Below are 24,305 nucleotides of genomic sequence, written 5' to 3'. Positions count from 1 at the left end.
TCTGCGTAGGCTCCAGCACGTTGCGTTTTGAATATCTTCTTCAGTGCCTTTCTCTTTCTCCCTCCCCATTACAAGTCAGGAAAATAACGCAAAGATAAGGTAATGATTTGTTTGTTCCTTTTCCTCAGCACATGAAAGGGTGACCAGTAATTTGATCCAGCGTACAAAGACTGAGGAGAGATGCTTGAGTCAACTTGTCTCATTGAAGGACTCTGGACTCTTTGCATAGCAACGAGCGCTCTTGTTTATTAGTTACGCTCTGCATCGTGTTTCTTACCGCAGTCTTTAGCTCTAGCCACAAATGCCGCCTTACTCTTGGTGCAGGTCAGGAACCGGTACAGGCAAGGCTATGACTTCTGAGCAGCAGCTCTGACTGAAGTGCTGTTGGCTGTCACTGCCTTATTTCATCAAGACCTGATCACACAGATTTCTTGGGGCTAAAGTTTCCAAAAAGACTGCAATTAGGCTTCTAAGCTCATAGTCTCGGGCACAAAAAAGGCACCCTGGGTTTCAGAGGAGCTCAGTAGTTTCAAGAAATCACGAGAGGGTGTTCAGTGATGAAATTTTTTGTAAAAGCATTAACAGTTGCTTTTGTATGGATTTAGGTTCCTAAGCTTGAGTAGGCATATTTGAGAGTCTTGGCTTGTATCTCCAGGGTCACTGAAAGTAGAGCGGGGTTTGGGTGCTTTTGGGCTTTTTAGGTAAAACGTATTTTAAGGCTTGTAAAATTCTCCGTTTAATCATTCTGTTCTATACTCTACACTGTCAGTGTTCTGCTCTGTCGTACCCCATGAAAGCTGTTTATGGGGTATGAGGAGCAATTTTATGCTGAACTGCCTGAAGTTTTGACAGATGCAGTTTTATAATTCTGCTTCCCCCTCCCACGCGATATGTCCGTCTGATCTGATTTGTCATCACGTGGCTGCTTCTTATATTGGCTTACTCACCCAGCGGTGCTTTTTTACTGTACTAAACTCTGTGTAATTCTTTTGAAATCCTTTCTAAACTTCCCTTGGTTTACTTCCCAGAGGGCAGGTGCTGCATCAGAGCCAGTTCAATGTTTAACTAATGTCTCAGAAGTAGGAGGAAAGGGAGAAAAAAGCAGGGAAGGGAGGCTACGTCACAGCTGAGGAGGAGGGTAGTAGAGAAAAATGAGCTTTTTTAAACTGCTTGTGTGCAGAGGGACAGGCTGCAAGGGCTCGGGCACTTCTTGGCAGGCGCTCAGCTCCCGTCCAGGCTGGCCATGATGCAGGAAGCCGGTGGGGTGCTGAAGGAGGGCTTCCTCGTGAAAAGGGTAAGTGCTCTTCAAGCAAGAAAAGCCACATTGCGTTGTTTCGTTCCTGCGATTCTGCTGCCGAATGGAAGCAGCTGCCGTGCGCGAGCTGGGGAGCTGACGGAGCCAGGGCTTGGGGCAAGGCGGCACGCTGAGCGCGGGCTTTGGGAGGCTCCTGCCTGCCCTTTGGTAAGAAAACCTTGGCGGTCGCGAGGCTCTGAGCGGTCCCTGGGGGACGCTGGGGCTGAGCTGCAGGAGTGTCAGGTGCCAACCACCCCCCTGCTGATTTCCCTCTTTCAGTGTTTACCTGGCGAAAAGTGGAATAGCTATCAGAATTAGTTAGTTAGTTATCAGAAAGCCAATATGTGTGCACGCTGGGACACACCTCTGCAAAGAGCACATGAAAAATACCTGGCAAGAGGCTATGTGGCACCGGTGGAAGTGGCCATGGGAGGATGGAAGATGTTCTGACAGTCTCTTGAGATACGTTGTGCCTTGCTTAGGGGAGCCAGCTGAGCAGGGTTTCTCAGTTCCTATCAGGGGTTGGGGAATACAGTGCCCTTTTTGGAGGGAGTCAGAGCAATACTGAATGTAGAAATGTATTTTCAGTAACTTCTTTCTTCCACACCCCTCAAGCACATCTGTAAGAAAATTTCAGCTAAACCATGGAGAAAACAACTAAAAGACAGCATCACAGATTTCAGCCTTTCCCACCACTTATCCCTGTAGGGACAGATCATAGCTGGGGACTCAAGAGGGCAACTTAATTGGGGGTATAAATTGCATTTAGTGCCAAGGCTCTATCTTTTAATATCAGTGACTAACATCATGGTCTTTAATTGCACTCAAAAGATGTTACTGAAAGGTTTGTTCAGAGCTTTACCACGCCTTGGGAAATGCTTTTTGACAGTACGTGGCAATGTTTCTGGTGCTAACATGAAGGTAATGCTTGTGAGGAGCTCTCCTGGCAGGGCTCCCAGGTGGCCATTCGTGCACGGCTGAGGGCCACGTGGAGCCGCGCTCTGCGCTGAGAACGGCCGTGCCCAGAGCTGATCACTATGTCCCCTTCCTCCAGCGAGCAAAGCAGCCCCAGCTCGGGCTCTCTCGCCAGGCTGCCAGCGCCGGGAGGAAAGGCAGCAGGATTTGGGGGCTGTAGCATGACTACCGAATTGAATAAGGGAAGTCAAGACACTATGTCCGTCAGAGGAACAGGGCATCCACACGCTGAACTGTAGCTGCCAGGAGGCTGCACAATATCCCCAAGAAATACAGTTTAATAGGAAGGAAGCTGAAAAGAAGGTGGAGAAAGGGAACTGAGGGAGAAGGAAACAAGGCATCCAGAGAAAACAGTGAGGATGGGATGTGATCGGATAAAAGGACACGGAGATTTGTTAAGCGGCAGAGAGCAGAAGCAGGGAGAACATCTAAATGTGTTATAAATAACTGCATGTATTGTAAGTATGCAGTAAACTGTGCAAGAGACAGAAAAAGATCAGCTGCCACCTCCTGAAACAGAAGAAAGCTCCCAAAAGAAAAAAGCCATAACAAAGAGCGTACTCAGAGGGAAAATGGCCAAGGGCAGTCACAGCAGGTGAAAAAGACAGTGAGGAAGATGACGGGAAGAAGAGCATAAAACCAGGCCAGATAAATTGCATTTAGTGTAGACTAGAAGACATTAGATTTGAAGTGACCTGGATTTAATAGAATCTAATTATCCCACCTTTTCTTGCTAATTGCTGTTTTTCCCCTTTACTCACAGAGAATTAATGAGCTTTGATTCCTGCCACAACTGGACCTTACATGTCCCTTTCTTCTAGCTGTCCCCACCCTCTTCCAGCTGTCAAAGCTGCCCGCGCCGAGTGCTTCGCTTGCTGACTGTAATACTCTGTCATCTGTAGAAGTGTAAGTCAGCCCCACCGCACCGCAAAGCTGGACCTGACGGCATAAGACAGGACGGGGCCTGTCGGTGCCAGCCCTCGCTCAGCATGTTCTCCCATACAGCCGGGCTAAAAGCAGCTGGAGGCTGTCATTATTTACAGAGGGGGGAAAAGGGGGGTTGTTTGTATTCTGGTATAAGCCAGGAGGCATTTGACTGTTCACAGCTTTCCTTTAGTCTTTTGCCATTAAAGAGAGTATCATCTCCACTACAGACAGAAAACAGTAGCACAGGGAATTTTTTATCCCAGGAGGCTGGAGCCAGGTTTGATGGAAACAACCCCCTAATTAGCACTATGAGGGGATGAGAGAAAAAGCCAAGCCAAGCAACAAAGCGCTCTCAAGACCACTTGGTATCTACAGCCACGACAAAACGACAGAGAATGAAACTCATGTGAACAGGTCGAACGCCATCCAGGATCCACAGAGGCAGGAAGTTTGCCTCCAGGAGCTGCTGAGCATGCTGGCGCTCTCACGGATTTCAAGGTTTGCCCTGTTCCTGCCTGGTGCTGCTGCCTGGTAGCTGCACACCTAAATGACAGCTTTTGCAAGAAGAACTTCCTGCCAGCAAAGATGATGTCCTGCTGGATAAAGAGCACAGCGTCTTTCTGTTCCTGCTGCATGGTTTTATACTGACGGGACTGTGCTGATTTCTCATTGAAAATGTGTATTTCAGAGAGAAGGGGACCACAATGACTCCTTATGATCTTTTTCATGCCGTTTCCTATTAGTCTGTGGCATTGTCATGAAAAAGAAAATACAGTCATTTCTCTAATGCCTGTGTTAAAAGCAGCTATGTGGATTTCTTCCCCTCTAGGGACACATTGTTCATAACTGGAAGGTGCGATGGTTTGTTCTGCTTCAGGATAAGCTGCTGTATTATAAACTTGAAGGAGGCAAGAAGGAGCCTTCTCCAAAGGGCAGGATCCTTTTGGATGGCTGCACTATTACTTGTCCATGCCTGGAATACGAGAACAGACCGGTATGCCTGGAGAAAGATATCCTTTCTCAATGACACCCTCTCTCTAATTTCTCCCTAGTCTTTTCCTCTTCTCCTGCCTTCTTTGATTTCTGTGACCGGGTCGGTGGGGTACGTTTTTCCAGAGTTGGGCCCAGCTAAAAGTGAGCTGCATGAGCAATGTAACCAGGACTAGCCATGAATCCTCACATTGTGTCTTTGCTGCTCTCTGTGCTCAAACCAGAGGCGTGGCCGTTAACAAAATAACGAGAAAATACGCACACAGAGGGAAGACTAAACAAAAGTGCATCAGCCCAGCAGTGTGTGGAGGGAGGGCATGAAGAGCTCAGTAAAGCCCTGAGGAGAGTGGGAAGAGAGAGGGAGAGGAGTTACTACCTTGTCTTCCCTGGTGGTTGTCCCAAAACCCCGGGCGTAGCCACTGAGTGCTCCCAGGCTGGCAGCTGGGTCCGACACCTTTTTCCTTCTCCAGTGGGACTTTGCTGCTGTGGAAAGTTTCCCGCGCGAGGGCTCTGCAGGGGAAAGTGCCCCCTACGCTGCTGTGGTCACCGGCTGGCAGCAGCAACGTGGACTTCCCCTGAATGGGGCCAGCGAGGAAATGACTCTGTCAATTGCTGACTATTTCAGGACTTCTTTTAGCAAAATGAGCCTAGTGAGAGTTTTTAGCTGTTGAGAAGCTAGAGAAGATCTGAAAGCGAAAAACTCCATTGTCAGTAGCAGAATCCTATGCAACCCAGGGTCTGGGCAGCCTGCTCTCTTAAGTACCGCTGGCGCCATGCCTGCAAACTGCACTTGGAACTAAAAAAACAGGGATAAGAAGAAAAAAAGCAGAGCTACCCTGAGGCCAAGTACTGGTTGGTACTGCCCAGGTGGGATGGCTTCCCCTCCCCTCACTTGTTCTCCCTTGACTGGGGCTAAAAGAAGCAAAATGTGAGTGGCGGATATTAGCTAAACGTTGTTATTGCTTTGCACTTCTGTCTCCACAGCTACTCATTAAACTGAAGACAAAAACCAACACAGACTATTTCCTTGAATGTTGCTCCAGAGAGGAGCGAGACTCCTGGGCTTTGGACATTACCGGAGCTATTCATGCTGGCCACCCCGTGCAGGTACAGGAGCTTCACAGAATGAAGAACTCGTTCAAACTGCTTGCGAATATTAGTCTCCAGTAAGTGCAAACACTTTCGCCTTCTGCTGTTGCTGTAGGCTGCAAAGCGCCCAAGCGGGGCGATGGGGAGGGTCGAGGGAAGCTCCCTCCGCCCAGACCCGCTCCCCCACAGCCGGGAGGGCTGCTCTGTCCTGGGTTTTGCCCAGGTCGGGGAACCCGGTTTTTCCTGACCATCGTTTCGTTGCGGGTACGCGGGTTCTGCGCAGGCTCCTCACTGCTGGCCTGAGGCCTTCCTAGTCCTGCTCGAGAAGCGTTGCGTTGGGGCGGTACGTCCTCTCCTCGGAAGGTGTAATGTCAGGGAGGGCCTCACGGATGACTTTGTTAATGCTGTGCTGGTGAGCTTTCAAAGCTGAGAGCCAAAATCCAGGCAAGGATTTTTAGGACACGTCACGCTACACAAGAGGAAACTGAGAACTGATTAAGAAAAATAATGTGAATTTAATTTGTGTTGAGAAGATACATGGAAGCTGACTCTAGCTCAGGCGAAGTGCTTTGAAATGAGACGTGCTCAGTGAGGCATCTTGTTCAGTGCTGTGCACTGGGAGAAAAAAGTTTTCCTATGCCGTACTTAGGAGGAAACTTTAGGAGAGTGCCGAGGCTGTTTCCTGGCTTTATGTCAGTAATCATTAGGACAGCCCAGGCACTGACAGAAGTACGTGACAGTCTCTACCTGTCTTTCCCTTTGTGTAACACTGTCCTCCGTACTCTTTTACAGCCACATAGTGGACAAAATGCATGACAGCAGCACTGGGATTAAGCTGACCCCCAACGTGGAGCAAGGCAACAGATACAGAGAGACCTTTACAGGTACATGTGCTGCAGACAAGAGCTTCCTTGCGTCCAGTGTGACATGTTGCAGTGAAAAGGGAGCTATCGTACTGTCTTCACGGTGCGATTGATTGTGGCACAGCGGAGAATACTGGTGCAGCCAAGCTCTCCAGCACCGTTCCCTCTTGCTCTATGGCTATATGCAAGCGCACATAGGGCCCCCACACTTTTGGTCAAACTTGTACATCATTGACAATCTTTTCTATGGTGCCAAAATGTTTCAGCAAAAGAAGGCCTGTGTGCTAGGAGACCATTTGCCTCGCCATGGAAGAGCACTTTTTCTTGGTCTGAGAGCTGCCTTCTCCCTGCAGGTTCTGCGCTGGTGGACTGGCTGATCTCCAACAGCTTTGCTGTGTCACGGTTCGAGGCCGTCACCTTGGCCTCCATGCTGATGCAAGAGAACTTCACCAAGCCCGTGGGAGCCCGCAGCATCGAGGCCACACGCTACAGTGACCTGTCGGAGCAGTTCCTCGACGACTCCACCGCGCTGTACATGTTTGTAAGTGATGCAGCTGCCAACAGAGGCATCTCCTCTGCCCTTTGTCACACGCTTGATTTTGGGCAGTGGTGAAGGGGACACTCACAGCATGCACCAAAAGGCAAAGCATGCAGGCAGTGAAAAAAAAAAACATGAAAGGAGAAGCTCTGGACTTTTAATAGTATGAAGGCTTGTACGTTTACTGGAAAAAAATAACTACGTGGATATGGAGGGATCTACAGATTGGGTGATGAGGTATTAAAAGGGGTGCAGCCCTCAGCACTCAGTGTCTGCATTTAGTGGGGACCATGCTATAGTTCTGCTAAAAGTCAAGGCCACAGTGCATATGCAGATTATACAGCTGTAATTCATTGCTTGTAAAGAGTAGTATTCATTCAGGAAAAAAAAAGAGCTAAAAACAGCTCCAAGGAAGATAAAATAGAGCAGACCTTTGTACTTAGAAGTATGTTTAGGTTTTTAAAAAGTTTAACTATCTTTTCCCCATTTGCAGGCTGAGAGCTATAAGAAACAGATCAGTTCCAAGGAAGACCTGCAGTTTAACATCAGTGAATTAAGTGGCACAATTGTGAAGCAAGGCTATTTAGTGAAACAGGTAAATACAGTCTTTGAACTTTCATTGTGAAAGAAGCTGTCAGAAACAGAAGCGTGAAAGACCAGCATGACAGCTGTTATGGCTGCATGGAGAACAGATGTGGGTTACAGGAGCACGGCTGGAAAGTTGTGGCCAATAGAGATAACTTGCTTGTCAACATCGCTCTCAGATATAACGCAGTGAAGAGTATCTTGTTATAAAGAAGCGAGTTATGGTGCTTGCTGCTGTAGCATTATTAATGGGATGTACCGTATATACTGAAAGATATACAATAATTTCAAAAGCAAGAGTCCCATTCAAATGCAAAATCCCACCAGAGCTGTTATATTTACCACCAAGCAGCTGCACTGTTCTTCTGCTCTATCCTAACCCTTTGGGGTAACGTGAGCAGCTATGATGTTTGGCCATGGCCACAGCTGAATTTCAAAGCTGAATGGATTCACTCTGGCATGAAGTGGCCATCAACCCGTGGGCAGTCACTCCTACGCACATAGCTGCTCTGATGGAGGGGCGTCCTGTTGCCTTTGAGTGTAATTACCTGTTAGTGGGCAATTGTTTGCAGGATCCCACCCACAGCCTGCAACACTTCATTTCTAAAATGAGCATCAGTTGCAGCAATACAAAGCCAAACGCAGCCCCTTGCAGCAGGCAGCTCCACCTCATTGCACCCCTGGCTTTTTTTTTCCAGAGCTTTGAACCATGAGCTGCACGTTTAGTGTTGCCGAGACTGAACGATCAGACACCAAGCACCCCTCCTCCCTCCAGGCTGCCCTGCCGGGGTGCCGCGGGGGCCCGGGGGGAGCTGCCCTGACCCAGGCTTGCTGTGCGCCCTGCACATTAGCAGCTGCCAGGGAAAGAGTAAAGAGGCACGAAAGCACCTATCATCCCTTAATGCTCTCGGCGCATGCAGAGCATATCCCTTTAATCTAAGCTCTGTTCTTAATCTGAAGTCAGGAGGAGGAATCACATATATATTCGCTTGTTCCTTTCACTCTCCCTTCTTGGTGCTCCGCACAAGAAAGGGAGAGAGTGAGAAATTATCAATGTATGCTAAAGGATGTTAAGCAGAAAATCCTGGGAGTTGTAAAGATGTCAGAAAACATTTTTCCCTGTTGGCTCCAAATCCTCTAATTTTAGTTGCTAATTAGGCTTCCTCTGCAGCCTGCAGGAAAATGGCCATTGCAGCGGGAGGTATTTACTGGTGGTAACTTTTAATTCTTCTCTGTTACAGGGACATAAGAGGAAAAATTGGAAGGTGAGGAGATTTGTTTTGAGAGCTGATCCTGCTTTCTTGCACTACTACGACCCCACAAAGGTATGTGAGTGGGGAGCTGGCAGCCTCAAAAACCCTCTTACAGAGGGTATAGTAATAGTAATAATAATAATAATAATAATAAGCAGTTAGGCCATAAATGTTGTTTCTCTCACCTAAATCTTCTTTTGGGTTCCTCTGTCCATTCCTGGGGAACAGGACCTTTCTGGCCTTACCCTGGGAGGTTGTCCCTGTACGATTTTTCTCTCCCTGTGTCTTCCAGCCTGTCTTTTCCCCACTGAGCTCCTTCTCCCATAGGTGTGGGGCAGTGATCTCCTTGGGATTACTCTTGCTGTGCCCACGCAGCCGGGGTCCATGCTCCTTCAGGGATTCTTCCTGGCCTGTGGTCTTTCAGGGCTGACATCTCACCTTTTGGGCTCTGCACTGCTACTGGGATTTTCTGCTTTCTTATTCCAATGCTGAATAGGTCTTCCTTGATCCCAAAGTGTTTATGGGAATTTCTAATACTCAGTGCTAAACTTGCTCAGGGAATACTAGAATTTATCTTCCTGGACACAACCACCAATGAGAGCGAGCCAGAAGGGCATGGGGAGTCATCAGGCCCAGATGCACAGGGTACCGCGAACCCCAACAGGTTACTGAGTGGACCATGTGTAGGAATGCTTTATGTGACTTTTCAAGAAAACACAAACTGCAGGACAGTGAAAAGAGCTTGTAGAACTGTTTCGTTTTTTCTTGCCGGTTTCTTTGTGGGGCTTTTTGCATTGCAGCTCTCCCTTGCAATGCTATAAACTCAAACTGCAGAGCCTGGAGATCAGGTAAGCAAGCTAACCTGCTAGTGAAAATGGTCAGATTTTTCCCAGGCAGACTCAGTGAAAAGTGGCAAGCTAAGAACTGGCAGAAGTGTTTTTTAAAAATATGTTATTGATAAAACAGTATATAGGTTTTAAGTACATAATTTTTCTACTACCTTTGCGCTTTTAATTGATCTCCACCATTCCCAGCCCTATCAAAGAAATCGCTGAGACTGAACGAAAATAATAATGAATTCAATCACATGTCCTAGTTGACTTCTCATGTGACTTGGACGTTTTAGATCCAGAAGGACTGGCATTACCTCTCCACTTTCACAAAAAACAATTGCTCTGCCCAGGAAAATAATTCTAATTTTTCCAGATAAGCCTTATTTCCATTTTATCTGCAGGAAGAAAACAGGCCGGTAGGTGGATTTTCTCTTCGTGGCTGCCTTGTCTCAGCTCTGGAGGACAATGGAGTCCCAACAGGTAAGCATGAGCCTCCAAACGAATTTACACTCTAGCAATATAGTTTTTGGGGGTGGGATTGCATGCATGGCTGTCTGGGTACACAAGTGGGCTGGCCCTTCCTTTCACATGGCAAGCAAGGGAGGAGGCAGGTCATTGAAAAGCCCCATACCCCTGGGCTGTCCCATATCAGATGGGATTTTTCAGAGTTATTTCCACATATCCTCAGTGTTCCCCTTTTTATGGGCCCTTCTCAGTCAGGTGACCTCTGAGACTATCTCAAGACACTGATTAATGTTACAGAGTTAACAGTCAAAGAGGAAATGTCTCGGATTGGGATATTTTTGAACCTAACGTCCAGAGGCATCCCCTGATGCCATCCCTTTTTGTCTGTTCTCTCAAATTATGCCATCACCTTTTTGTTTTTGATCTGTACAATCCAAACATAGGGGAGATTTAAAAGCAACAGTACAAAAACAGTTTTGCTAGTGCATGTGCTTGGCTTAAACATTTGTCTGGAACCTCAGCCTCACAAATAAGTGTTTTTGCTGTTAACCTATTTTATTATAGTAAGCACAATGCGTGGATCTTGAATAAGGAGCATCCTTCTAAAGACTTCAAGATTTGGTTTCCTTTTCCCCTTCCTAAGCAATAAATCTCCCCACAAAAGACACAGCCTGAAAAAGATATGGGAGTGGGGGTGGAGGGGGAGAGAGATCACACAGTGATGGGCAATACAACTCTCTGCTAACGGAGCCTCAAGATGGGTAGGAGCAAGTCTAATCTACTGCAAAATCTGGTAAGGAGTTCATCTCTCCGCTGTATGACTCCAGTAAGATTCCCTACCTAAAGAGCATATGTTTCACATAGGGTACATAGCATGCAGTTCATCCAGTCTCTGGGAGAGGTGTCTATACTATGTCTTTATATTGCAGAAGGGGAGTCAAAGACACAGGGGTTTTACATGTCTTATCCATAATAAAACAGAGAGATCTAATACCTTTCTTTCACTACGTTAAAATTCCTCCCTAGGAAGCTTCATATCTGCTGAAAGCAGTCCTCTGTGCACTCTCCTGATCTGTCATATTTTTTTCTCTGCAGGAGTGAAGGGGAATGTGCAAGGCAACCTCTTCAAAATCATCACCAAAAAAGACATTCATTATTACATCCAGGCCAGCTCCAAAGCAGAGCGAGCACAATGGATTGAGGCGATCAAACCACTGACATGAATCAGGTGGACTCCATGCCAAATGGCAAGTCACATTTGTGACCAGGTTTCCTGCTCTCTTTGTCTGAGAGTGTTGTTTTTCCCTTAGATATTTTTGATATTTGTATTACCACAGCACAGAAGTCATGTAAATCCAGAATAAAAATTCACCACCAAGAATTTACCGTTGAACCAAGAGACAAGCGACAACAGGTTGATAGAGACAAATGGGGCTTTACAAGGAAACAATGAGATAGAATATTCCAAGATGGAAGAAAAAAATCCTTTTGTACAAGTATTCAGTTTATATCTGGCAGATCCAGATTGTGCTTTAACCTAAAGCAGAAAGGTCTTGTTCATCTCCCCTTTATAAAAGGGGCTCATAAACTTAATTAGTCCAGGCTGACTGAATCAAGGTGTGTGACCTGGGTCAGAGCTATGAAAGGTTCTGGTTTCTGAGGTTGCCTTTCTTGATATACCGTGAAAGTATCTTGTGCTAAGCCACAGTTTAGTTGCCAGGATAATCACTATTGCGAAACAAATCAGAGGTCTGTCCATCCATCTGCTCTAGTATTTGGTTCTCTGTCATGCTGGAAAAGGTCAGAGAGTCCTCCATTCAGATATCTAGTTTCTTTTTGTACTGGTAATGGCTCACAGCACTACATGACCCTGAGTGCTGCTCTATCAGATCAGACTAGTGGTAGTTATTCCAGACAATGGCTGGTGTTGAATACATTGGAACAAATCACTCAGCCATGAAAGCAAGAATTTTCCCTCTGATTATCACCATAAACCCATTCATGTGGTGCACCAGGGGGGACTGAGAGCTCTAATAGCAGTTTTGCCTATTGCTGTTTCAATTTTAAACCATTAAACTCTCCACTGTTTTTCTAGTAAACCTGACTCTGATATTATATTATTATTATTAAATGCTACAAAAATTCATTGCATTTGAATCTCCTATGCTTTTTTGACATGGTTTTTCTCAGAGGACAGCTTGGGGTACGTGAAAATAATGGTTTCATACACCTTTTAACTTAGATTAGTATGGAAACTCAGACATCTCCCACAGTGCCAGAGAACAGAGTGAAATTTAGTGAGATGATTAAAACACCCTTCCAGACTACCCATTTTTTTATAAAATTCCTCATGTTATCCGAGTACCTGTATATGACAGCCAACCTTTGCAGTCTCTCAAAGAAGCTCTCTGAAACCAGTATGCTATATATCTTCCCTGAAGTCACAGAAAAATTTGATAGTCCCCTAACCATAGAACAATTTTTTGCAGATTTGTTGTCCTCCAAGTTCTATACTCAAAAAAAGTCTCTTTATCTAGAGATTTCCCCCTTTTCCTGTTTTATAACCAACCACTAATAACAGAGCCAAAGCTAGCAGTTATGATACATATATATATATGTACTACAATAGCTACATATTTGGGAATCTTTTGTAAATCTACAGCAACAATACATGAGCATAACACTCACATGCATTGAAATATTTAACAAATTTAATACAGAAGTTTGCCGGCAAAGATGCAGTTTTAATTAAGATGCAGGAACAGGCAACGCAGTTTTAGCTACAGATACCATTGCACAGGGCTGATCCAGAGAAGACTGTGAAATCCACAGCTGTTGAAACCTTTCAGTTCATGAGAACTCTACCTGCAAGAGACAGGGATGATGGTAAGGCATTTACTGCTCTGTACTGGGAAGTGCAGACGGCTTTGTGCTGCCTGATCAGAGCCTCCAGGAAGAACAATTCTCTTATAGTAATGGAAACCTTGTTGGGGCCTACCAGACTCCCTTACTCACTTACAAGGAAATCTCCAAGCTCTCTTCTCTCAATATCGCCACATGTATACTGCTCAGTTCTAGTCAAAAGAGTAACAGCCACACTATCTCAGAGGACTGAGCTCCACCAGCTGGCATGGGGGAGTTGGAGGGGTTCATAAGGATAGGAGATATTGCATAGCATCATAGTCTTAAGGTTGGGAGGCCAAGAGAATATCTCAGGAAAGCCATCTGATACACCTGGACCAGCCATATCCCTGCAATTGCTCAGTGTGTGTGAGAAAAAAGTGTATGTTTCAAACACATCAGCAAGTGAAACAGACACAGTCCCCATTCTCCAGAATCAACCAGGAGAGAAAGATAAAACATTTCCCAGGCAGGGGAAAGTACATTTGTCTTTGTCCCCTGATGATACTGAGGTCTTCTTTTTTATCAAGCCACTTTGGTAAGCTTGATGTCCCCTGTGATCTGTAAAGCTTTCACCAAGTTCAGGGCCTGAATGCGGTGAGTGAAGTCACAGAACTGCCGCCCATCAACCAAGACCCGTATTTGCTGGTGTTCACACAAGAGCTCCATCTGCAATGGAAGAACAACAAAGGTATCAGAGACCAGCGGCAGAGGTGATTTTGCTAGCATGGACTTAGAGCCCCACGTGATGAGGATATTGAAGCACAAGGTCTACAGATTCTTCTCTAACACCTTTAATTAAAAACTTACCTTCTGCTGTGATAATACTGTAAAACTCCTTACAGTGAATTCTCTCCGTGAAAACAGAGAAAGAAATGGTTCTCTCCCACCAGGGCTGTTGATGAAGCATGAATGTTGCTCTCAGTGCCATACTAGACTAGTATGCCAGGGTCGTTAATGTGGCAATTTCAACAGTTAGCAATTTGTTGTGATATACGCAGCCTTTCAGCCTTTCTCCCACCCCAATGATAGTACCCCCCCAAATTACCTTAAAAGTGTCACCTGCTGTAAATGGGAAGTAGGGAATATTTTTCTCTTCTCTTCCCCATTTCCCACCAATTCGTGCATTTCGGGTGATGGATTTGTCACTGAAGTTAACTGTAAATAACAGCCCAACATCTTTGTTTGCATCCACTGGATCACAGAGCAGAGTCACTGCAAAGCTGAAAAAACAGGTCAGTGACTGGGACTTTCAGAAATGTAAAAGGACAGGGGATGTATGGCAGATGCATAGGAAGCCTAGCAACCCCTGCTGTTTTGTTCTCAGATCAAAATACAGGACTTCTGCAAGGACTGTGCGCAGGTTTAGAAGCTGCAGAAAAGGATGGAAACCAGCTGTTCTTTGTTTCTCCTCCCGTTTCCAGGAGGATGCTACTGACTTCTGATTTTGCTTTCCTCTCTTGTGACTGAAACCAAGCAAATATTTGTGGGTGAGCCAGTTCCAGTTTGTATCACAGAGGAAGTAGTAAGAGAGGAAAACTCTTCCTCAGTGGAAGCATGGGAGTTGATAGCAGTAAATGCAAAAAATGTGATGATAGCAAAGTTGCTTTCATCTGGACTAAACACAGCAATGGGCCTACACCTGCTGCGCCAAAACCAGAGATTTGTGTTGTGTAAAGTTAAATAGTGTAGACTCTAGCATCCAGCAGACAACATAGACACACGTTCTGAATTGCATCTGCTCCTGAAAGAGCAATGCCGTTCATGTATTTCCGACAGTTTTCACAAGACAAAGGCAAGGAGCAGAAAATGCTGCAACAGCAGCAGAGAGCCTGAAGAGTGAACTCTTTCTCGACCTTTAATCTCGCTCTAAAAGAAGGTAAATGAAACAGAGCCATAAATTATGAACCTGTGTGACTTTCTTCCTCCTGAAAGAGCACAGGCTCTCAAGAAATCTTCTGAATTTAAAAGGCAGGTATGCTACAGTGTATGAAGTGATTGAACCCTACAAAAGACCCTTCACCTACCTCTTTGGGTTGTAATGTACCATCCCTATGACAGTGATTTTCATGGCTGGTCTCAGTCCACCTTTAATTTCACCAACGTATTGCTCCACCTACAGGGAACAGTGAAAACAGTTTACAGCTTGGGTAAACTAGCTTTAACAACTGCTTTGGTTACCTCTTACAGCTCGATTTTATTGTTACATGTAGAAAAGGATAAAAAAATCTGCAATCCAAAGTACTTCTTACATTTTTAGTCCAAATTCCATCCATTCTGGTAACTGAGGTGAGATGGCTGACATAATCAAAATGACTGATAGCAATGTGATGACTAACTGATAGGACTGTCTGTCGACTGTGACGGGCAACAGCTGACTAAAGACTGACATGACTAAGATGACTGGCTGCTGTCTGTAATACAGGTGACTGATGTGCATGATTAATTAATGTGACAGCATGTCCCAGGTGGTTCTATAAACAGATACCACAAACTTAAGATGATTGGCAGCACTAGCTAAATTAAGAGTAAGTACTTCAAGCGCTGAGGCTGCTCAGGTAAATGAGATCAACCAGGTAAGTGAGGTGACCCACAGGCTTCAAGAGAGTGACAGCTAAGTGACACATCTCGGATGACCCAGTGACTGCTATTATGGCCTAAGGACAATATATCTGGTCGTAACGCTCCAGATCAAGCAGATCAAAAGAGAGCAGATCAAAAGCTTTGTGGCAGCCTGACGCAGAGCACAGATCATGTATAAACTTACTCTGCCGACTCAAATTCGTCAACAAATTCTCATCGATTAACTCGATGTTAGCAGACGTTATACTGGGTAAGGTAGTGTCTGTCCTCTGGCATAAGAGCATGAAGCCAGCATAAACTCTGTAACGCAGCTAATTTGACAGAAATGAGATGGTGTGCTCACATCTGATTCCAATCAAATTTGTACTGGTGGGTGATCCGGTAACGTGCAGCTCCAGCGTTAACGACCACTGGACAGCAGGCCCAGGCTGCTTCTCTGTTGTGCCCCAAAAAATGCTTTGGCATGGAAACTTTGACCTTATGCAGACAAGAACACCAGTTTGGCTGAGGGCCCCATAGGCAGACTAATCAGGTGGAGGTTGATCTGGGTACACTTACAGTGCACATGATGGGTTGATATTTAATAGAGATCATTTCTATTGCCCACCTTTGGTTCACCCCTCTTCCTTATATTTAATCAGGAGTAATATTCCTTCTGTATATTTATCAGAGTTAGACTCTAATACAGTTCTAAGTAATGTTAAAAGCTGTCATTTTTTAAGACAGGTGAAGACTTCTCAGTAGGTCTACTTTTATTCTATTTACAGAGAACTGTAGTTGAAAACATAGACAAATAAAATAAAGAGCTTAGAAACAAGTGACAGGGATGTTTTGAGAATTCAATTTCATTAAACGATTTGATAATGTAAATGCCAAAGTACTAGGCTGCAGCATGTATACTCCAGGGGTATACTCACTTAGAAAGAAGTTGCTATAAAATGCTGAGCATTACTGGCACTTTACATTTGCAGTTTTCCAAGCCAATGCACAGCAGACACTATTTTAGCTAAAAGGTGCTTTATCTTTCCAGTGTTCCAAAGTAAAAATTCAGACATTCTTCACTAGAAGATCTGCACAAAATATATGATTAGTAGTTTGACTTTTAGAAACATTAAACGAGCTTGGAAACCCATGGACTTCTGCTCACAGCACTTCCATTCAAGTGTAATTTGCGATGAGTATTTCACACATTTTTTTAACTCAGATGATTGGAAGATATGACAAATGTTAGCTTTTTTTTTTTTTTGAAGCCATGCTTCATAAAAAGGAGAAAGCCTGTAAATTATTGAATGCCAGCTTGCTTAAAGGGCATGGAAATTACAGACGAAAAAGTCTCTCCTACTCTCCTATACCTTACTTTCTAATTTCAATATACTGGTTATAACTTCTGCTGAAAACACCTTAAATAACTATCTTCCCGCCTTGCTTTTTACATCCAGCAACCTTTACAGTGCTGCTGACATTAATAAACCTCTAATTCCTAAGAACGCAAATATAGGAAGAAATTAATGAAAAAATCCCTTCAAAACTACAGCAATACTAGTAATTGCTAATACTCTTTCCTCTCGCAGAACTGGGCAGGTGACTCCAGCAGGTTTAGAAATTTGTAACAAAAGAAAAGCATCAGCCATCTAGGATGTCTTAGGTGAGGGAATGTCTTCTCAAGTAAGTAGTCTGACTCCAAGGAGATACTTAAAATTAAATTGCATAAAGCAATTAGAGAGGGGATAACAGGGCATAGACGATCACAGGCTAAACGAACTCCCTCACCATAGAGGTCTTGTCTCCCATCAGCCTTCCTCCCTTGCCTACTACACAAGAGACAAGATAGGAAATATCAATACCCAAACTTGAGAGCGAGGGTTGAGAAAACGTTTGCCCAGCCACCCACCACAGTAAGCATAGTCATTAAATGCATAAGGCATCGAACAGAGTTAAATTTGTGCAATGACAACTACGGTTTCAACACTTACGGTTCTTCCAGCATGGCTGAAATAAATTCAGAGGCACAATTATCTACATGCCACTTCTTGGCTGATTTTGAGTTGACGGTATAGAGGAAAGCTACTCCAGATGCTACAGGAGTTAAGGATAAAGTCCCTGCAGGTTCTTGTGCTGTTTATAGGTGGGTTGAGAAACTCCTGGCAGTTGTGTCTTTTTAATACACATAGGTGCATCGCCCCCTCCCCATATTTTCTATCTAAAAGCCCTCGGGTTTCATTCTTTCACTTACTGTGGCACACCTGTCATTCTCCGTCATCGTGTCTCTGCCTTACGCTTGCCTCCGCTGCAACAGTCCCAGGAGAGAGACGGTTTTTGTTAGGTGCGGGAGGAAAAAACCAAACAAAAAGCCCAGAATAAAGGAAGGATGTTGGGGGGGGAGGCCTTATCTCTGCCAAACACCAGCTGGACGCCACCCTGCCAAGCAGCTGAGTCACGGTCCTCTGCGCCTCCCTTTACCCCCTCAGTGGCAAAAGGAAGCAGAGAAATAAGAGGGGCCCCGGCGGTTCGTCGGCAGCGAGCGCCGGGTGCTGCCAGGCAGGCCCCGGCCGCCCAGGCCACCCCGGGGCTGCGTGCTCGCACGCCTGCTGGTCCTCACGCGTACCCCTCCTGCCGCCCCTCAACACCCGGCCTGCCACCGCCCCACTCTGGGCCTGCCTTGCTGTCCCCGCCTGCAGCCCAGCATGGGCAAATGGTGAGGCCTCTCACACCACCCTGCTCCTGTCCCCCTCAAAAAGGGGCCCCAGACCTGCCCCGAACGTCCTCTGCGATGCTGAGAGTAAACAGAAACGGGGCTGATCGGCAGGGTCTGCATGGAGAACCGTGGCTTTCTGGCAAGTCTATACACACAAACCTACGTATAGTACGTTTATAACGTGTGTGTGTATGCATGTATAAAATACTGTACATTATACACATAAATAGGTAATTAAACTTTATTAAATATATTTTATAGTACTTACATCCTCTCTCAAAGGGAGAGGATATGCGCATATACGTACGCGCACGCCCTGCCCATACAGCTGTTCTCTCTACCTGGGTGTGTGTACATGTACGTATACCTATGTCAACGTCTATCACAGCCCCCTGGAGAGAGCAGTTAACTGCCGGCAGCCCACGCCCTGGCCCCGCCGCCCTACTCTCGTGACCGGCCGGGCAGGCGGGCCCGGGTCATGGGGGCGGAGCCACCTGGCAGGCCGAGGGGGAGGGGCTCCGGGAGAGAGCCAATCAGAACCATTCGAGGCGCGAGCACGGGGCGGAGCTGGCGGGCTGGACTGGGCTGGGCGGGGCGTGGTTCTCGGGGTGGGGCGGAGCCTGAGCTGCCCGAGATGCTGAGGCGGCGTCAGGCGCCCCAAAGAAAAATGGCGGTTTATTTACATGTTGCCCCGACCGGGCCAATGGCCGGGCGCCCGCCCGCCGGCGCGGTCAGCTGAGACAGCGCTCAAGATGGCGGCGAGGGGCAGCGCGGCCGGGGCGGGGTGGTGGGCGTCCGCCGCGCTGTAGAGCCCGTCGCCTCCGCCACCGCCGCAGGGGCCGCGTCCTCCTCCCCCGGCAGGTTGGGCCCCGGGGCCGGGAAGATGCATCCCTTTGGTAAGGAAGAAGCAGCCTCCCTGGAGCGGCTCTTCGAGTTTTTCCGTGAGTGCGTGCGGCACGGGCACTGGGAGCTCGCGCAGGCCTGCGTCCCCCAGCTGCGCCAGGGGCCTGGCGGTGGCCCTGAGATGGTGGAAGCGGTTCTTCAGGCTCTGGTAGCTTGTCCCGTGGGGGCAAGGTAAGTGCCGGGTGGCCTTTCCGTGTAGTAGGTGAGAGTGCGACACGAGGGGGAGCAGCTACTCTAGTGGCGGCTGTAGGGCGCTAGCGGAGCCGGGGCGGTAGCGCCTGCCTGTGCGCCCGGGCGTGCGCTGCTCTGGGCGCCGACATGTCACAGCGCGGCCCGAGCGGGGAGCCGCCGGCTCGGCCCGCGGAGGTCGTGTGCGCCGCTGGCCTGGGGGGCTGCTACCGGCTCTAAAAGTTTTGGGAAGCGCTTCGGGGCTGATTTCGCTCGGCTTCCTCGAAGGGATGAGAGGGAGCCGGTTCTGAGCTCTGGTTAGTTCGGAAATGATGCTCCCGAGGCGGGCGGGTGCCGCAGCTGTTTGAAATGTCCTCTTGTTTCTAGCTCTAGAAAGACCGTTCAATGTTCTAAAAACTTGAAATCTAAAAAATCCAAAATTATGCTGTTGGTTTCTTATTTTTCTCATACTGGATTTTGAAACAGCGGGGTTTTTTTTGTTTGTTTGTTTCTAGTTAGCTTTGATCTCTTATTTCCTGAGGGAACATTGGTGTTCAAGGGAAGTTAAAACGTAATACCGTGCCCCCTCTCCAAGCAAATGATAACACCTCTTCTGACAAAGACTTGTGCAATGTGTAGTGAAGACTCTAAGCAATACATTAGAAGGACAGCCCTTAAAGGAGACCAGAGGAAGGTGTGCACATAGTTAGATGAATATTGTGAATGACCGTGTGAGGCATGAGTATTTTTGATCACTTTTATCCTTGCTGGTTGTACTATCGCATATAAAGACTCTACTTAACACGGATGAGACTACTGAAGGCTGGTAAAATACTTTCTGCTTTCTTCTTCTCTTCCAGTCCCTTTGTCAATACTGAATACGTTCCTTAACAGTGTAGACTGTGGAAGGTGCGTACATGTATGGGAGCTGATGGAAACTGAAAGTATGCTCTGCTTAACTGGCACAATAGTTCACTTTTAATTTGGACGTAGAACTGCATCTGTGCTGTTGTGAGCTAAGAGTTGGTTTGGTTTTGGAGGCTAGAACTAGAAAGAACAGGAAATAGCATGGCTTGGCAAGCGCTCAAGTTTCAGAGAAATCTGCTGAAGTGCTCAAAGACTGAACAGACTGAACTTTAGACCAGAAATAAACGCCAGAGCTTTGAAGGAAAGAACTGTGGCGATAGTATTCGTGTTTGGCATGTTCAAAAGCGGTTACTTGCATAGCAGAAACTGTCAAGTTAACATGTAAGTAGTACCAATATTCTATATCCTCTGCGTTCTCTTTTTGTTTCATTCTTCTTTAAATACTTGGTCATCTTTATTTTTATCATACACAAAGAAATATAAAGATCAAAATGAGCTCTGACTGTTTTCCAGGATCTAAGAGATGGTGGACAATGTTATATAATCCATCCTGTGTGGTTATTCCTTTTGTAGATGTGAACAGAACTGCAGCCCTCAAAGAATTGCGTGGCTTTGGCTTCTTGTGCTGGAAAAATGGCTTGCTTGCAATCAGGTACAGAAGTTTGTTCTCGCTGACCTCCAAGCGGAAAATAGTCAATCTAGTTACCTATTTAAAATTATAGGCTCTCCCACTGTTCGTGCAAGTCAGTTCTCGGGGTAGTTTGAGAGGTGCATGGGATCGTTTTTTTGCCTTTGTTTTTAACAAACATGCCAAGAAACAACTGTTAATCTTCACAAGCTGCTTTCCTTTCTGCATGCCCAAGAGAAAAATAGGACTGTTTTACATTTGTTTAGGTAATATAAGTTGGCTTTTTAGTGTAGAGCATTTCTGTTAATGGAAAGTATGAGCTGATAAACTTCTGCATTTGTGTAACACATTCTTAAAGTAATTCAGGCATCAGACAGTTCTTCATAAGCTTTAGCTATAGGGAGAGTACAGCTTGTGCTTGCTGGATTGGTGGGTGGAGATAGATGGGTGCGGGATGTTTCACGGGCAGAAGAGAAACTAGTCTTTCTTCCTCTTTTTTGAATTGGTACAATGGGATGTGTGTTCATGTGTTGGTTTTTTGTTTTTTGTTTTTTCCTTCCCAGTTCATTTGTTCATTGATCTCACTACTTAAAGACTTGTGATTTTTCATCACCCTGTTAGGAAAGATGTCTTTAATTGGTGGGATTATAATTCCTGGGACTGTGACGTTTGTCTCTGTTTCCACATGTATATATTGGTGCAGAAGCAGAACCTAGATGTGAAATAGTCTTTAACTGAGAGTTAGATATCTTCAGAGAGATATTTCAGTCTGCCTCAAATGATAATTAAATAGCTGAAATTAGGTTTACATGATAATATAGATAAGTACAAGTTAAACTAATTAACTGTTTCCCCTATTTGCTTATTTTGTTTCAGAAAACTGTTCCAGTTGCTCTTCAGAGAGAAACTGAATTTTTGCTGCTCTTGGAAGAATTACAGAAAGATGTCTCTGAGGAAGTTCTAAAAGTGAGTGCTGTCTTACTTCCTCTTATTCATTTTTCAGAGTGTCCAGCTTCTCTTTATCAGTCATTGGGGTCAAAGTTAATGCTTTCTGCTAACTTGACTGCCTGCGATGGTGATGTCTTATCATGCTTCTAGCATGCTGAAAGAGACTGTTTGAGGGTGAAGAGCAATGGAACAGGTTGCCCAGAGAGGTTGTGGAGTCTCCTTCTCCGGAGATATTCAAAACCCACCTGGATGCAATCCTGTGCAGTGTGCTCTAGAGGACCCTGCTTGAGCAGGGGGGTTGGACTAGATGAGGCCTCCAGAGACCCCTTCCAGTCTTGGCCATTCTGTGATTCTGTGACTATAATTCGGCTCAATTTTTGAAGTTAATGTGCCTGAAAGTGATTTTTCTGGCTAGAGAGGACTGTAGACAGGCAATCAATGAGCTTTTTTACATGGTCTTTCTAACACTCTTCAGTTCTGACTCTGGCTTTTTGCCACAGCCTTGCATCTACAGATGTCTGTGATAATCATAAAGTTTAAAAAAAATTTGAGCAAAAAGAAATTATAGTCAGAAAACACCTTTTAAAAGCATGACCATTTTTTTTCTCTCTCTTAAAGTCTCGTTTTCCATCTTATCCCCACAGGAAACTTTTGAGTGCCGTGCTATTGTTAGTGACATTATTTGGTAACCAGTATGACTTGTCCTTGTATGAAGGTCTAGGACCAAATTTTCCATTACTAATACATACAGATTGATTTACTTGAGAAATACATTGAACCATTCAAAGAGTGATTAAAATGAAAACCAAGTATAGGGCTGAAAATCAGGAGCGTTTCTAACTTTAGAAGTCTCCTAATTTGGTGTTGGTTACAACAGAATTACTTGATGCAGTATCTGAAATAGTACTCAATGTCCTAGAATGTCTCTTCTAGTCTTATATGTTCTAGCTCTTTGAAGAAATTTTTTGTTTGCTTTTTTTAAGACTAAAATGGAAACTGATTATGTTCAGAGACTATTTGCAGCTTGATAGTATGAATAAGGAAGAAGTATTAAATATTTCTATAAAGATATAGAATTAACAATTACAGAAGGAAAATAAGCAAGGCAAACTTGACTGATGATTTAAAATAAATCTGCTTGAAGTCTAATAATGACTTTGGACGTTATCATCTGACCTTCAAGGTTATGGAAGAGTTCACCATTATCTGCAGTACTGTATAAAAATAGGAGGTTCATTAAACTTCATCTCCATCACCAGTGCGTGTCAGAGGCATGGTAACAGGTAGAGTTATGTTTTGATCCAGCAAGTAGAGGAGGACATTGTGGACTTGTCCTCTGCTCCTAATATTCTCCTCATTCTTACGCACACCAGCCACCTCTCTCCTTCGTGTTATCTGAGACATGTCCTCCAGAAGGACAACTCACACGTAGCTCCAGAGCTACGTGCTACAAGTGCTGCTTAGCTGCTATTCAACGGGCACCAACTAGAAGATTCAGTGTTTGGACTGTGCCTCGCATTACCACCCCTCAGTCACTAATTGCATTGAGGTTTTTTTCCTGTTTTTTCCTTTTCTTCCTTGCTGCTGAATTGTTACTCATAAAAATTGTTGTTGCTTAATAGAGAAGTCAGTGAGGTTGCTTCTGAATCCATTGGCCAATTTCAACCAAACTTGAAAAATCATTGTTGATGAGGATGATGTGGGTGGAAGATTGGTAGATGGATGGTTTGCAAGTGGGAAACTAGTATTAAAAAAAAAAAGTGGACTGGACGCTAAATCATCGTGCCCTTACTGGCTTATGAAGATACAGACACATGAACGTGTTGATAAGGTATAGAGTAGTGCCTCAGCCACACTGTAGGAGCTGCCTGTGTGAATTAAGGTACTTGCTTATGAGTGCATGGCTCACATATTGTAGTTGTATAATATACAAGTTCTTCATGTTTTATTGCATGTCTGCTATTTTAGAGAGGATATTGGACAAGACAGACCAGTGTTGGTACTTCCTGTTTATTAATGGGTTTCCTAGGTAATCTGATGTCTTCAAACTGATTTTATCTACTTGCTTTCAAATTTCTCCTGTTTTTCAGTGTATTTATTTCATGTTCTTTTATGAAGTCCAAAAGGCTTACTCTTCTGCTATTCCCCTGCCAGGAACTATTTGAAGCATTTGAATGCACCCAGGACAAACACATCGCAGACAGGAAAAGAAAAGATGGCCATTCTCACAGATTCAGTTTGGACGTTGTTTCAGCTCTCCGGAAGCTTTTGCTGCGGGCTCCCCAGAGGGCACAAGCCCTGCTGGAGTTCCTCCAGGAGGAACAAGGCGCACACAGCTCCTCACTCCAGCAATATTCCTCTCTGCAAAATATCTTTGTTGACTTTCTTTGCGAATCCTTAAAATCTCTGAGGAGGCTTCAGTGCAATTCTGAGATTTCAGCAGAACTGGATCAAAGAGAACTAGTAGATACAATTTATGGTGCTCTTAGTATGGTGAATTTTGAGATGGAGCATCAGACTGATGAAATACGGCACCTCTTCAGGGAGCTCTTAGATGTGTGCTGGGCTGAAGGAAGCCCACTGAGGGAGGAGAAGATACTAAGCTGCATGCTGAGGAAACAGAGCTATGGCCTGTTAAGCACGTATAGCAGTGTTCTTGTAGAAAGAACAAGAGAAAAATTCCTGGGGTCAAAGTCAAAAGGTTTGTTTCACTTCTTTGTTTGTTTTGATTTCTTTCTAATAAGACCATTGAGACCTTAAATGAGCAAGTTACTATGGAATCAGGCAGTGTTCTTTTTCA

The 24,305-nt window shown here is 45.3% G+C and overlaps 3 protein-coding genes across 10 annotated transcripts in view; 2 read left to right on the top strand and 1 right to left on the bottom strand.

Annotated features, from left to right (window-relative positions):
• The first annotated feature begins 1,073 nt into the window (after window positions 1-1,073).
• Window positions 1,074-11,967, top strand: PLEK2 (pleckstrin 2). Of its 2 annotated transcripts, XM_009668869.2 has the most exons (9): window positions 1,074-1,294; window positions 4,026-4,190; window positions 5,171-5,352; window positions 6,068-6,159; window positions 6,492-6,679; window positions 7,170-7,271; window positions 8,503-8,586; window positions 9,749-9,827; window positions 10,908-11,967. In XM_009668869.2, exons 1-9 carry the CDS (start codon window positions 1,244-1,246, stop codon window positions 11,033-11,035), a joined length of 1,071 nt encoding a protein of 356 aa, XP_009667164.1. In that variant the 5' UTR covers window positions 1,074-1,243; the 3' UTR covers window positions 11,036-11,967. The 2 variants fall into 2 exon arrangements, with proteins under 2 accessions (XP_009667164.1, XP_009667165.1); XM_009668870.2 differs by lacking the exon at window positions 4,026-4,190 and having other exon boundaries at window positions 1,114-1,294; window positions 10,908-11,203.
• Window positions 11,959-17,936, bottom strand: LOC104140241 (galectin-related protein A). 3 transcript variants are annotated; one of them, XM_009668873.2, is made up of 5 exons: window positions 17,530-17,936; window positions 14,741-14,829; window positions 13,762-13,936; window positions 13,197-13,382; window positions 11,959-12,677 (listed from the first exon to the last, which is right to left on the bottom strand). In XM_009668873.2, exons 1-4 carry the CDS (start codon window positions 17,554-17,556, stop codon window positions 13,239-13,241), a joined length of 435 nt encoding a protein of 144 aa, XP_009667168.1. In that variant the 5' UTR covers window positions 17,557-17,936; the 3' UTR covers window positions 11,959-12,677; window positions 13,197-13,238. The 3 variants fall into 3 exon arrangements, with proteins under 3 accessions (XP_009667168.1, XP_009667169.1, XP_068802331.1); XM_068946230.1 differs by having other exon boundaries at window positions 12,487-12,677; window positions 17,540-17,649; XM_009668874.2 differs by having other exon boundaries at window positions 11,959-13,382; window positions 17,540-17,866.
• A 782-nt stretch (window positions 17,937-18,718) lies between these two features.
• ZFYVE26 (zinc finger FYVE-type containing 26) overlaps window positions 18,719-24,305 on the top strand; it is a 54,565-nt gene continuing 48,978 nt past the window's right edge. For 4 of the 5 annotated variants that reach the window (XM_068946225.1, XM_068946224.1, XM_068946223.1 and 1 more), the window contains exons 1-4: window positions 18,719-19,065; window positions 20,503-20,581; window positions 21,434-21,523; window positions 23,660-24,206. In XM_068946225.1, the coding sequence (XP_068802326.1) occupies window positions 18,875-19,065; window positions 20,503-20,581; window positions 21,434-21,523; window positions 23,660-24,206 (907 nt within the window). In that variant the 5' untranslated portion in view covers window positions 18,719-18,874. Of the gene's footprint in view, window positions 19,066-20,156; window positions 20,311-20,502; window positions 20,582-21,433; window positions 21,524-23,659; window positions 24,207-24,305 lie in introns of those variants that run through there. The other variant, XM_009668887.2, reaches the window with a different exon arrangement.

Source organism: Struthio camelus, chromosome 5 (assembly GCF_040807025.1).
Source record: "Struthio camelus isolate bStrCam1 chromosome 5, bStrCam1.hap1, whole genome shotgun sequence".
NCBI classification, from domain to species: Eukaryota; Metazoa; Chordata; class Aves; order Struthioniformes; family Struthionidae; genus Struthio; species Struthio camelus.
Note: the sequence above shows the minus strand (reverse complement) of the source record. Positions and strands in the feature narration are given on the sequence as shown.

Bases quoted from the DNA above. Each gene is read 5' to 3' on its own strand.
- PLEK2 (XM_009668869.2), top strand. From the start codon at position 1,244: ATGATGCAGGAAGCCGGTGGGGTGCTGAAGGAGGGCTTCCTCGTGAAA. The intron at 5,353-6,067 runs GTAAGTGCAAAC...ACTCTTTTACAG, and splicing joins CTTGCGAATATTAGTCTCCA to CCACATAGTGGACAAAATGC. The intron at 6,680-7,169 runs GTAAGTGATGCA...CCCCATTTGCAG, and splicing joins CCACCGCGCTGTACATGTTT to GCTGAGAGCTATAAGAAACA.
- LOC104140241 (XM_009668873.2), bottom strand. From the start codon at position 17,556: ATGACGGAGAATGACAGGTGTGCCACA. The intron at 14,830-17,529 runs GTAAGTGAAAGA...TGTTCCCTGTAG, and splicing joins AGAATGACAGGTGTGCCACA to GTGGAGCAATACGTTGGTGA. The intron at 13,937-14,740 runs GTAGGTGAAGGG...CTGTTTTTTCAG, and splicing joins GTACATTACAACCCAAAGAG to CTTTGCAGTGACTCTGCTCT.